The 13824-nt window shown below is 47.0% G+C and overlaps 1 protein-coding gene across 1 annotated transcript; it reads right to left on the bottom strand.

Annotated features, from left to right (window-relative positions):
• Window positions 1-11999: 11999 nt before the first annotated feature.
• LOC123058541 (pathogen-related protein) lies at window positions 12000-13353 on the bottom strand. Its single transcript, XM_044481255.1, has 2 exons — window positions 13092-13353; window positions 12000-12900 (listed from the first exon to the last, which is right to left on the bottom strand). The coding sequence occupies exons 1-2, from the start codon at window positions 13236-13238 to the stop codon at window positions 12262-12264; spliced, it is 786 nt and encodes a 261-aa protein (XP_044337190.1). The 5' UTR covers window positions 13239-13353; the 3' UTR covers window positions 12000-12261.
• Between the last annotated feature and the right edge of the window lie 471 nt (window positions 13354-13824).

Here is a 13824-nt window from a genome sequence, read left to right as displayed (position 1 = left end):
GTCAAGGATCACTACCCTATATAAGCCTCCCATGGACATGTGTCGTGATGCGCTCTCGCTTGAATAAACTCAAGGGGGAGGTGGAACTAGGGATCTTGGATCTTTTTGTTGGGGAACGTAGCAGAATTTAAAAGAAATTCTATGCATCACCAAGATCAATCTATGGAGTCATCTAGCAATGAGGGAGAGAGGAGTGCATCTACATACCCTTGTAGATCGCGCGCGGAAGCGTTCAAGAGAACGAGGTTGATGGAGTCGTACTCGTCGTGATCCAAATCACCGATGACCAAGTGCCGAACGGACAGCACCTCCGTGTTCAACACACGTATGGTTGGGAGACGTCTCCTCCTTCTTGATCCAGCAAGGGGAAAGGAGAGGTTGATGAGGATCCAGCAGCACGACGACGTGGTGGTGGATGCAGCAGGATCCCGGCAGGGCTTCGCCAAGCGCAAGCGGGGAGGAGAGGTGTTACGGAGGGAGAGGGAGGCGCCAAGAGCAAGGGGTGTGGCTGCCCTCCCTCCCCCCTCTTTATATAGGAGCCTTGGGGGGCGCCGGCCCTAGGAGATGAATCTCCAAGGGGGCGGCGGCCAAGGGGTGGCTTCCCCCCCCCCCCCAAGCCAAGTGGGGGGCGCCCCCACCCCTAGGGTTTCCCAACCCTAGGCGCAGGGGAGGCCCAAGGGGGCGCACCAGCCCACTAGGGGCCGGTTCCCCTCCCAATTCAGCCCATGGGGTCCTCCGGGATAGGTGTCCCCACCCGGTGGACCCCCGGGACCCTTCCGGTGGTCCCGGTACAATACAGGCGACCCCCGAAACCTTCCCGATGGCCGAAACTGGACTTCCTATATATAAATCTTTACCTCTGGACCATTCCGTAACTCCTCGTGACGTTCGGGATCTCATCCGGGACTCCGAACAACTTTCGGGTTACTACATACTACTATCTCTACAACCCTAGCGTCACCGAACCTTAAGTGTGTAGACCCTACGGGTTCGGGAGACACGCAGACATGACCGAGACGACTCTCCGGTCAATAACCAACAGCGGGATCTGGATACCCATGTTGGCTCCCACATGCTCCTCGATGATCTCATCGGATGAACCATGATGTCGAGGATTCAATCAATCCCTATACAATTCCCTTTGTCAACCGGTATGTTACTTGCCCGAGACTCGATCGTTGGTATCCCAATACCTCGTTCAATCTCGTTACCGGCAAGTCACTTTACTCGTACCATAATGCATGATCCCGTGATCAACCACTTGGTCACATTGAGCTCATTATGATGATGCATTACCGAGTGGGCCCAGAGATACCTCTCCGTCATACGGAGTGACAAATCCCAGTCTCGATTCGTGCCAACCCAACAGACACTTTCGGAGATACCTGTAGTGTACCTTTGAGCAATGCTTAGGATTCGTGCAAACGAACTACATGATCTTTGAGCTATGCTTAGGATTGGGTCTTGTCCATCACATCATTCTCCTAATGATGTGATCCCATTATCAATGACATCCAATGTCCATAGTCAGGAAACCATAACTATCTTTTGATCAACGAGCTAGTCAACTAGAGGCTCACTAGGGACGTGTTGTGGTCTATGTATTGACACATGTATTACGATTTCCGGATAACACAATTATAGCATGAACAATAGACAATTATCATGAACAAAGAAATATAATAATAACCATTTTATTATTGCCTCTAGGGCATATTTCCAACAGTCTCCCACTTGTACTAGAGTCAATAGTCTAGTTACATTGTGATGAATCGAACACCCATGCAGTTCTGGTGTTGATCATGTTTTGCTCTAGGGAGAGGTTTAGTCAACGGATCTGCCACATTCAGGTCCATATGTAGTTTACAAATCTCTATGTCTCCATTTTGAATACTTTCACGAATGGAGTTGAAGTGACGCTTGATATGCCTGGTCTTCCTGTGAAACCTGGGCTCCTTGGCAAGGGCAATAGCTCCAGTGTTGTCACAGAAGAGAGTCATCGGGCCCGACGCATTGGGTATGACTCCTAGGTCGGTAATGAACTCCTTCACCCAAACTGCTTCTTGTGCTGCCTCCGAGGCTGCCATGTACTCCGCTTCACATGTAGATCCCGCCACAACACTTTGCTTGCAACTGCACCAGCTTACTGCCCCACCATTCAAAATATACACTTATCCGGTTTGTGACTTAGAGTCATCCAGATCTGTGTCGAAGCTAGCATCGACGTAACCCTTTACGACGAGCTCTTTGTCACCTCCATAAACGAGAAACATATCCTTAGTCCTTTTCAGGTACTTCAGGATATTCTTGACCGCTGTCCAGTGTTCCATGCCGGGATTACTTTGGTACCTTACTACCAAACTTACGGTAAGGTTTACATCAGGTCTGGTACACAGCATAGCATACATGATAGACCCTATGGCCGAGGCATAGGGGACGACACTCATCTTTTCTCTATCTTCTGCTGTGGTCGGGCATTGAGCCGTGCTCAATCTTGTACCTTGCAATACATGCAAGAACCCCTTCTTTGACTGATCCATTTTGAACTTCTTCAATATCTTGTCAAGGTACGTACTCTGTGAAAGACCAATGAGGCGTCTCGATCTATCTCTATAGATCTTGATGCCTAATATATAAGCAGCTTCTCCAAGATCCTTCATTGAGAAACACTTGTTCAAGTAGGCCTTTATGCTTTCCAAGAATTCTATATCATTTCCCATTAACAGTATGTCATCCACATACAATATGAGAAATGCTACAGAGCTCCCACTCACTTTCTTGTAAATGCAGGCTTCTCCATAAGTCTGCGTAAACCCAAACGCTTTTATCATCTCATCAAAACGAATGTTCCAACTCCGAGATGCTTGCACCAGCCCATAAATCGAGCGTTGGAGCTTGCACACCTTGTCAGCATTCTTAGAATCGACAAAACCTTCCGGCTGCATCATATACAATTCTTCCTTAAGGAAACCATTAAGGAATGCCGTTTTGACGTCCATTTGCTATATCTCATAATCATAGAATGCGGCAATTGCTAACAGGATTCGGACGGACTTCAGCTTCGCTACAGGTGAGAAAGTCTCATCGTAGTCAACCCCTTGAACTTGTCGATAACCCTTAGCGACAAGCCGAGCTTTATAGATGGTTACATTACCATCCGCGTATGTCTTCTTCTTAAAGATCCATTTATTTTCTATGGCTCGCCGATCATCAGGCAAGTCAGTCAAAGTCCATACTTCGTTTTCATACATGGATCCTATCTTGGATTTCATGGCTTCCAGCCATTTGTCGGAATTCGGGCCCGCCATCGCTTCTTCATAGTTCAAAGGTTCACCATTGTCTAACAACATGATTTCCAAGACAGGCTTGCCGTACCACTCTGGTGCGGAACGTGTCCTTGTGGACCTACGAAGTTCAGTAGCAACTTGATCTGAAGTTTCATGATCATCATCATCAACTTCCTCTCTAGTCGGTGCAGGCACCTCAGAAACATTTTGTTGAGCTGCGCCCCTAACCGGTTCAAGAGGTAATACTTCATCAAGTTCTACTTTCCTCCCACTTATTTCTTTCGAGAGAAACTCTTTCTCTAGAAAGGACCCATTCTTGGCAACAAAGATCTTACCTTCGGATCTGAGGTAGAAGGTATACCCAATAGTTTCTTTAGGGTATCTTATGAAGACGCATTTTTCTGATTTGGGTTCGAGCTTTTCAAGTTGAAGTTTCTTGACATAAGCATCGCATCCCCAAACTTTTAGAAATGACAGCTTAGGTTTCTTCCCAAACCATAATTCATACGGTGTCATCTCAACGGATTTCGACGGAGCCCTATTTAAAGTGAATGCGGCAGTCTCTAAAGCATAGCCCTAAAATTATAGTGGTAGATCGGTAAGAGACATCATAGATCGCACCATATCCAATAGAGTGCGATTACGATGTTCGGACACACCATTACGCTAAGGTGTTCCAGGCGGCGTGAGTTGTGAAACTGTTCCACATTTTCTTAAGTGTGTGCCAAATTCGTGACTCAAGTATTCTCCCCCACGATCTGATCGCAAGAACTTGATTTTCCTGTCACGTTGATTCTCAACCTCACTCTGAAATTCCTTGAACTTTTCAAAGGTCTCAGACTTGTGTTTCATTAAGTAGACATACCCATATCTACTCAAGTCATCAGTGAGGGTGAGAACATAACTATAGCCACCGCGAGCCTCAACACTCATTGGACCGCTCACATCAGTATGTATGATTTCCAATAAGTTGGTTGCTCGCTCCATTGTTCCTGAGAACGGAGTCTTGGTCATTTTACCCATGAGGCATGGTTCGCACGTGTCAAATGATTCGTAATCAAGAGACTCTAAAAGTCCATCTGCATGGAGCTTCTTCATGCGTTTGACACCTATGTGACCAAGGTGACAGTGCCACAAGTATGTGGGACTATCATTATCAACCTTACATCCTTTGGTATTCACACTATGAATATGTGTAACATTACGCTCGAGATTCATTAAGAATAAACCATTCACCAGCGGAGCATGACCATAAAACATATCTCTCATATAAATAGAACATCCATTATTCTCGGATTTAAATGAGTAGCCATCTCGAATTAAACAAGATCCTGATACAATGTTCATGCTCAAAGCTGGCACTAAATAACAATTATTGAGGTTTAAAACTAATCCCGTAGGTAAATGTAGAGGTAGCGTGCCGACGGTGATCACATCGACCTTGAAACCATTCCCGACGCGCATCGTCACCTCATCCTTCGCCAGTCTTTGTTTATTCCGCAGCTCCTGCTTTGAGTTACAAATGTGAGCAACCGCACCGGTATCAAATACCCTTGAGCTACTACGAGTACTGGTAAGGTACACATCAATTACATGTATATCACATATACCTTTAGTGTTGCCGGCCTTCTTGTCCACTAAGTATTTGGGGCAGTTCCGCTTCCAGTGACCACTTCCCTTGCAATAAAAACACTCAGTCTCAGGCTTGGGTCCATTCTTTGGCTTCTTCCCGGTAGCTTGCTTACCGGGCGCAGCAACTCCCTTGCCGTCCTTCTTGAAGTTCTTCTTACCCTTGCCTTTCTTGAACTTAGTGGTTTTATTCACCATCAACACTTGATGTTCCTTTTTGATTTCCACCTCTGCTGATTTCAGCATTGAATATACCTCAGGAATGGTCTTTTCCATCCCCTGCATATTGAAGTTCATCACAAAGCTCTTGTAGCTCGGTGGAAGCGACTGCAGGATTCTATCAATGACCGCGTCATCTGGGAGATTAACTCTCTGAGTCAAGCGGTTATGCAACCCAGACATTTTGAGTATGTGCTCACTGGCAGAACTATTTTCCTCCATCTTACAGCTGAAGAACTTGTCGGAGACTTCATATCTCTCGACCCGGGCATGAGCTTGGAAAACCATTTTCAGCTCTTCGAACATCTCATATGCTCCGTGTCTCTCAAAACGCTTTTGGAGCCCCGGTTCTAAGCTGTAAAGCATGCCGCACTGAACGAGGGAATAATCATCAGCACGTGACTGCCAAGCATTCATAACATCTTGGTTCTCTGGGACAGGAGCGTTACCTAGCGGTGCTTCTAGGACATAATCTTTCTTGGCAGCTATGAGGATGATTCTCAGGTTCCAGACCCAGTCCGTATAGTTGCTGCCATCGTCTTTCAGCTTGGTTTTCTCTAGGAACGCGTTGAAGTTGAGGACAACGTGGGACATTTGATCTACAAGACATATTGTAAAGATTTTAGACTAAGTTCATGATAATTAAGTTCATCTAATCAAATTATTTAATGAAATCCCACTCAGATAGACATCCCTCCAGTCATCTAAGTGAAACATGATCCGAGTTAACTAGGCCGTGTCCGATCATCACGTGAGACGGACTAGTCAACATCGGTGAACATCTTCATGTTGATCGTATCTTCCATACGACTCATGCTCGACCTTTCGGTCTTCTGTGTTCCGAGGCCATGTCTGTACATGCTAGGCTCGTCAAGTCAACCTAAGTGTATTGCGTGTGTAAATCTGGCTTACACCCGTTGTATTCGAACGTTAGAATCTATCACACCCGATCATCACATGGTGCTTCGAAACAACGAACCTTCGCAACGGTGCACAGTTAGGGGGAACACTTTCTTGAAACTATTACGAGGGATCATCTTATTTAAGCTACCGTCGTTCTAAGCAAATAAGATGTAAAACATGATAAACATCATATGAAATCAAATAGTGACATGATATGGCCAATATCATTTGCTCCTTTTGATCTCCATCTTCGGGGCTCCATGATCATCATTGTCACTGGCATGACACCATGATCTCCATCATCATGATCTCCATCATCGTGTCTTCTTGAAGTTGTCTCGTCATCTATTACTTCTACTACTATGGCTAACGCTTTAGCAATAAAGTAAAGTAATTACATGACATTTATGTTGACACGCAGGTCATAAATAAATAAAGACAACTCCTATGGCTCCTGCCGGTTGTCATACTCATCGACATACAAGTCGTGATTCTTATTACAAGAACATGATCATCTCATACATCACATATATCATTCATCACATCCTTTGGCCATATCACATCACAAAACACTTGCTGCAAACACAAGTTAGACGTTCTCTAATTGTTGTTGCAAGTTTTTACGTGGCTGCTATAGGTTTCTAGCAAGAATGTTTCTTACCTACGCCAAAACCACAACGTGAATAGCCAATTTCTATTTACCCTTCATAAGGACCCTGTTCATCGAATCCGATCCGACTAAAGTGGGAGAGACAAACACCCGCCAGCCACCTTATGCAACTAGTGCATGTCGTTCGGTGGAACCAGTCTCACGTAAGCGTACGTGTAAGGTCGGTCCGGGCCGCTTCATCCCACAATGCCGCCGAATCAAGATAAGACTAGTAACGGTAAGATAATTGACAATTTCGACGCCCACAACTGCTTTGTGTTCTACTCGTGCATAGAAACAACACATAGACCTAGCTCATGATGCCACCGTTGGGTAACGTAGCAAAATTTTAAAAAAATTCTACGCATCACCAAGATCAATCTATGGAGTCATCTAGCAACAAGGAGAGAGGAGTGCATCTACATACCCTTGTAGATCGCGCGCGGAAGCGTTCAAGAGAATGGGGTTGATGGAGTCGTACTCGTCGTGATCCAAATCACCGATGACCAAGTGTCAAACGGACAGCACCTCCGCGTTCAACACACGTACGGTTGAGAGACGTCTCCTCCTTCTTGATCTAGCAAGGGGAAAGGAGAGGTTGATGAAGATCCAGCAGCATGACGGCGTGGTGGTGGATGCAGCAGGATCCCGGCAGGGCTTCGCCAAGCGCAAGCGGGGAGGAGAGGTGTTACGGAGGGAGAGGGAGGCACCAAGAGCAAGGGGTGCGGCTGCCCTCCCTCCCCCCCTCTTTATATAGGGGCCTTGAGGGGGCGCCGGCCCTAGGAGATGAATCTCCAAGGGGGCGGCAGCCAAGGGGTGGCTTCCCCCCCCCCCCCCAAGCCAAGTGGGGGGCGCCCCCACCCCTAGGGTTTCCCAACCCTAGGCGCAGGGGAGGCCCAAGGGGGGCGCACCAGCCCACTAGGGGCTGGTTACCCTCCCAATTCAGCCCATGGGGCCCTCCGGGATAGGTGGCCCCACCCGGTGGACCCCCGGGACCCTTCCGGTGGTCCCGGTACAATACCGGCGACCTCCGAAACCTTCCCGATGGCCGAAACTGGACTTCCTATATATAAATCTTTACCTCCGGACCATTCCGAAACTCCTCGTGACGTCCGGGATCTCATCCGGGACTCCGAACAACTTTCGGGTTACTGCATACTAATATCTCTACAACCCTAGCGTCACCGAACCTTAAGTGTGTAGACCCTACGGGTTCGGGAGACACGCAGACATGACCGAGATGACTCTCCAGTCAATAACCAAAAGCGGGATCTGGATACCCATGTTGGCTCCCACATGCTCCTCGATGATCACATCGGATGAACCACAATGTCAAGGACTCAACCAATCTGTATACAATTCCCTTTGTCAATCGGTACGTTACTTGCCCGAGACTCGATCGTCGGTATCCCAATACCTCATTCAATCTCGTTACCGGCAAGTCACTTTACTCGTACCATAATGCATGATCCCGTGATCAACCACTTGGTCACATTGAGCTCATTATGATGATGCATTACCGAGTGGGCCCGGAGATACCTCTCCGCCATACGGAGTGGCAAATCCCAGTCTCGATTCGTGCCAACCCAACAGACACTTTTGGAGATACCTGTAGTATACCTTTATAGTCACCCAGTTACATTGTGATGTTCGGCACACCCAAGGCACTCCTACGGTATCCGGGAGTTGCACGATCTCATGGTCTAAGGAAATGATACTTGACATTCGGAAAAGCTACAGCAAATGAACTACATGATCTTTGAGCTATGCTTAGGATTGGGATTTGTCCATCACATCATTCTCTAATAATGTGATCCCATTATCAATGACATCCAATGTCCATAGTCAGGAAACCATGACTATCTTTTGATCAACGAGCTAGTCAACTAGAGGCTCACTAGGGACGTGTTGTGGTCTATGTATTGACACATGTATTACGATTTCCGGATAACACAATTATAGCATGAACAATAGACAATTATCATGAACAAAGAAATATAATAATAACCATTTTATTATTGCCTCTAGGGCATATTTCCAACACTTCTCTGAAATTCAAGAATCTCTCGATTTGAGTCTAAGGAGTTGCATACCACCCGGGCCAATCTCGGGCAGGAGAATTGGGAAGGGTTCCACGAGTCACGAACAACTCAGAGACTGCGACCATCCACCTCCCTGAGGCATTCCTAACATACGACTAGATCGTGTTGTGTTGAGGCGACTTGACCTATTCAAAAAACAATGTTGTTGGTTTTGTTCGTGTATGACGGCCTTCACTATAAGAATATTATGCACCCCCCCCCCCACCGGGGGCTAAGTTTGCTTACAATTGCACGACTAAGGATACTCCCTATTCGAGAGTTGTTTTCATAACAACATGTAAAAAATGCATATGTAATGTGACTTACCCTTATGGGACACGACGTTTGGCTCACAGGTGCAAATGCTCTTGTGGGTGAACAGTAAAATCGTTTAGAATGGTAAAAAATCCAAAAAAACTGAAATTTGTTGTGGTGTGTGATGCCTGTGCCAAATTTTGTGGTGTTTGGACATCTCATTAGCTCTCGGTGAAAAGACAAATTTCGGGCGTGTGTGAAACTTCTGAAAACAACGCTATTCAGAGTTCATTTTGCCTTTTTTGCCACGAATTACTCGACTGTCACTTATGCACAAAATTTTGCACGGACCTGATACACTCAAGAATTTTGCATTAAGAAAATCAGATCTTTTTTCAATGTTTCTGCTACTTCTTTATTTACTGTTCACCAGGTACAGATGAGCCCGGGCACGGAATTGAATTACTGGATTTTATGTGGTTTCTGATCCTCCTCGGTTGCAGATGATGTTGTTGCTTCTATAAATACTATTCTACTCAAATGCAAACATCATTTGGCCATAACAACATTTCACTACTAGGGTGTCCTCATGTTAACCGTCACTCGCAATATTTTCAAGTACTTTATGTTACTGTTGGTTAGTCGTCAGTTTGTAGAAGTGCATGTTTTTTTGAAAGATCCAGCAAATTGCTGGCTTGATTCAGATTAAGTAGAAAGCAGCGAAAGAACAACATGGTGAAGATCTGAGGATCAAAAGAGAAAGGAAAAATTGCGGCCCTAATAGCTGCAGAGAGCTACACCCACCACAAACAACATGACTACACAACCGAAGCACCTGTCCTAAGCTAAGCATCACCACCGCGTCTCGAACAACGCCGATCACCTCCGAAGACAGCAGCAGCTCCCACTGCAACTTCCCTCGCCAACGCACCATCCACCCTGGAAGCAGGGGGGAAATGGCGGGACTTGGTTGATCCCAGGAAGAGCTTCGCCTTGGACTCATCGATGATTTCGTACATTGCGTCTGGAGCTTCACCTTGAACAGCGGCGAGCACTGAAGGAGCGCTGCAAAGAGCTTCCAGGAAATGTCTCCAAACGTGATGCTACCAACAGAGGAACGACGTCAAACACGCCGCCATCACACCGATCCAATATCGGACCTAGGATTCCGCCTGGAGATAAACCACCATCCGAGCACGAGGAAGATGTCGACACACCTCAGGTGACGCCTCCAAGGAGGAAAATGACACCCACATGCGCGATCGCCACCGACCTCTGGTCGTGCAGGACTTTCGTCCGTATCGCCGCACACCTTCGCTCATGCCCACAGAAGCTCGTCCATGCAGTCTCGCACCGCCACCGCCGCAGAACCTAGTCATAGAAGCCATGGAGTCGTGGTCCACCCCGCCCACATCGAGCCTACAGTGACCAGATCAGTCCCTGTATCCCGCATCTATCACGGCCGGAGCCGCTTGCTCCAGCATAGCTAATGCAACCAAAAGACCGATCTGATGAAGGGAGGCGGGCAATATATTTCAACACTTCCCCTCACATCTAGTCCATTTTAGTCCTTAGACGTGGGATCGTTGTAGGCCGCAGAATCGTTTTTATTTAATACTGTGTTGGCAGGGTATTGAACTCAAGACCTCTTGGCTCGGATACCATATTGAATTCATGCTCTAGCCAATGCAACATATAACAGTTCAAGAAGGAGACCATATAACAGTTATTGCGGCATATAACACCCTACACATGCAACATATTGGATGTTGGGCAATCGCCTGTGTAGGGTGTTAAATGGGAAAGCCCATATAACAGTTCATCATTTGCCAGCTATTGCGGCATGTATACTACTTTTTTCAGCATGTTTTTTTTGTTTCAGACTTTATTTTATTTTCTTAAATTTTAAAAATTGGCCATAATATATATATGATTTATATATTCATGAATTAAAAAAATATTCCTGAATTTAAGAAAAACTTCCCTAAAATTCAAAAAACTCATGAGTTTTAGAAATACTCATGAACTTAATATTTTTCCCAAATTTGAAATGTGTTCATGAGTTTTAGTGTTCACAACTTTAAACCGCATTTCCTTTTTTTCGAATGGCAAGAAATATTCATGAATTTAATATTTTTCTGAATATATTTTTTCCAGGAATTTTGAAAAGTATTCCGAATTTTAAAAATGTTCACAGATTTTAAAATATATTCAAAAAATTCATACAATGTTTATGAACTTTACAAAATTCCCGTGTTTCGAATACATTGGTGAATTCAAAAAATATTCCTGAATTAAACAGAAAATAGTAAAAATAAAAATTGGAAAAACCAATAAAAGCGTAAAAAAAGACACATGAGAAAAAGAAAAGAAATTAATGATGCGACATACGTGGTAGTGGTGGGGTGTGCGCCCGTCTATTCCTCAAGCCAAGCTCAAAGGCCAAGCTGATGTGTGGGTGTCCATGGCGAGTTGAATAGGACGCTAGTGCAGTTGGCACCCTTGTCGTCATGCGCGATGTGATCAGTTCTACGGCAACGAGGATGAAGATAATCTCCCACCCTTTGGAATTATTTGTCGAAACAAATGGATGTATCTAGATATGTTTTAGTCTACACCCATATTTATCCATTTATACGACAAGTAATTCCGGACAAAGAGAGTATAACATGTGGGCCATTATAATCGATGATAGTAGACTATAATCCCAGTTGGTAATGATTTTTTCCCCGTGCATCAACCAGGGCCGGGATCGATCGGGATCAGTGCGCAAAGGCGGGATTGAAAGGTTAAGGTTCAGTTCCCACGGGCAAGTTCGGCGGAGTGGTTTTGATTAGCGTTTTGACTGATGTGGCATCTACATATAGGTCTGTCACGTGCAACATCACTATATTTGTTCATAAAGTTGCATAAATTTATTTCATAAAGGAAATATGAAATAAGATCTTTTGTGTGTGTGTGCAAGAAACAGTTTAATTCAAGCAGCAATCAATCATGTAGCACGTCAGAAACCACTTCTTCACAGAGCTGTACTCACCGATCCCGATCGATCCTGATCTTGACCCAACAACTTCCAACCAAACAACAAGCACTTCACAGTACGATTACACGTTGAACTGAGCTTTCAGTTGGTCTCCAAAGCTGACGGAAAAGATCTTTCTGATTGCGAAACAGTGATGCAACAGCAACCCCCTGAAGACTGGAGGCTCGACACGTTTTATTGGATGAGGCCACTCGATCACCCCTGCTTTCCAGAGCCAAGGAAGGGGCAGGCCTGCGGCTGCGCGTCGGCACCTGACGCCGACACCGTAGCCGCCTCGCGGAGCCTCCCGGCGAGCGCCGCCGCCTCCTCGTCTTCCTCCTTGGGGCCCTTGACAAGCCCCGCGAGCAGCTCCCCCGGGTCGTAGAACACCTCCACGTCCTCCGCCCGCAGCTGCTCGTCCACCTTGAGCACGGCGACGCCGTAGAACTCGACCTTGTCCCCGGTGGGGGCGTTGCCCTTGTAGGGCCCCTCCATGTGGCCCCAGTGCCGGAACTTGAAGGCGATCACCGGTGGGCCGGAGTAGACCTTGACCACCTCCCACGCGAAGCCGCGCGGGAAGGCGGAGCGGAACAGGTCGTGCGAGGACTCGAACGTCTCGGCGGCGGCGTCGTACGCGCCCGTGGCCGGCAGGATCGGGCTGGCGAGCAGCGCGTTGTAGCTGCCCATGGCCAGCGTCTCCTCCCCCGTCAGGGCCCGCCCGCCGTTCACGGACAGGGTGAACCGGCCGGGGCTCACCGACTTGAAGTCCCCGATGCGGGCCTTGTGCGACAGCTCCATCTCCCACGTCTTGATCGCGTTCTGCACCGTCTCCTCCAGCGACCCCTTCGCCCACTCCTGCAAAGAAGGGACAAGAAACACGCGTGTGACGCACCGGTGCATGCAGATGCGGCCACCGGTTTGCCGCGAGGCCGCGACAAAGAGGCGTTCTTTCCCCGTCGCAGAAAACAAGAACCGTGGCGTTCCTTCCACACGACGCACATAGGACGCGCGTGCGTGTGACGAACTGAAGATCGACGACGAAATACCTGAGTCCTCCCGGCCTCGAAGAGGCTGTTCACGGCGTCGTACGTGGGCGGCGCGCCGTGCCGCCACACGGTGTTCTTCTCGCCCTCGCCGGCCAGGTGAGACCTGTACTTGTCGCCGCCGGAGGAATCTCCTGCCGGTGCCGCCATCAGATCAGACGCGCACGCTGAGAGCCTGAGACACTCAACGGATGGTGACGAAGGTGCTGAGTGCTGTGGGTAGTCTCACGCTCGCCTTTGAATGCAATTATGGATGGCTGGATGGGTGGGTGGGGTTTTTAAAGGTGTGCGTCGGAGGGTATACAGGCTTGTTTATCTGACAGATGAACGTTTTCCCCTCAGGAAACCAATGTAGATGCTGCGCGTGTATATATGTCTTTTGCCTTTTGCCAGCCAGGCCATTGTTACCTGCCTTAAACTTTTTCTTCGATGAAAAAACACTCGGGAATTAGTGGTTGCTTAGACAATTTGTGGAAATATATTACTACTGTTACTGTCTTGATTGATGGAGTAAAAGAAATGTAGGTTTGACTACAGAGGTTATTTATCCGACGGAGAATCTTTTTGACACTTCGCTTCTAGACCTTGGCCACCCAAATTGACTGTCGCAAACTTATCTCAGCGCTTCATCTGCTTCTCATGGGTGATCACCACCTTCCTCATCTTACCCCTCTACTAAGAAAGGCACTACAACTCAAGACCAAAACTCCCCTTATACGCACTGAAAAAAAAAGAT

Source organism: Triticum aestivum, chromosome 3A (assembly GCF_018294505.1).
Source record: "Triticum aestivum cultivar Chinese Spring chromosome 3A, IWGSC CS RefSeq v2.1, whole genome shotgun sequence".
NCBI classification, from domain to species: Eukaryota; Viridiplantae; Streptophyta; class Magnoliopsida; order Poales; family Poaceae; genus Triticum; species Triticum aestivum.
The sequence above is the reverse complement of the archived record's forward strand: the minus strand, read 5'-3'. Positions and strand labels throughout refer to the sequence as shown.

Coding starts and splice junctions, on each gene's coding strand:
- LOC123058541 (XM_044481255.1), bottom strand. CDS start 13,238: ATGGCGGCACCGGCAGGAGATTCCTCCGGCGGCGACAAGTACAGGTCT. Junction 12,901..13,091: donor TCGAGGCCGGGAGGACTCAG/GTATTTCGTCGT, acceptor CCTTCTTTGCAG/GAGTGGGCGAAGGGGTCGCT.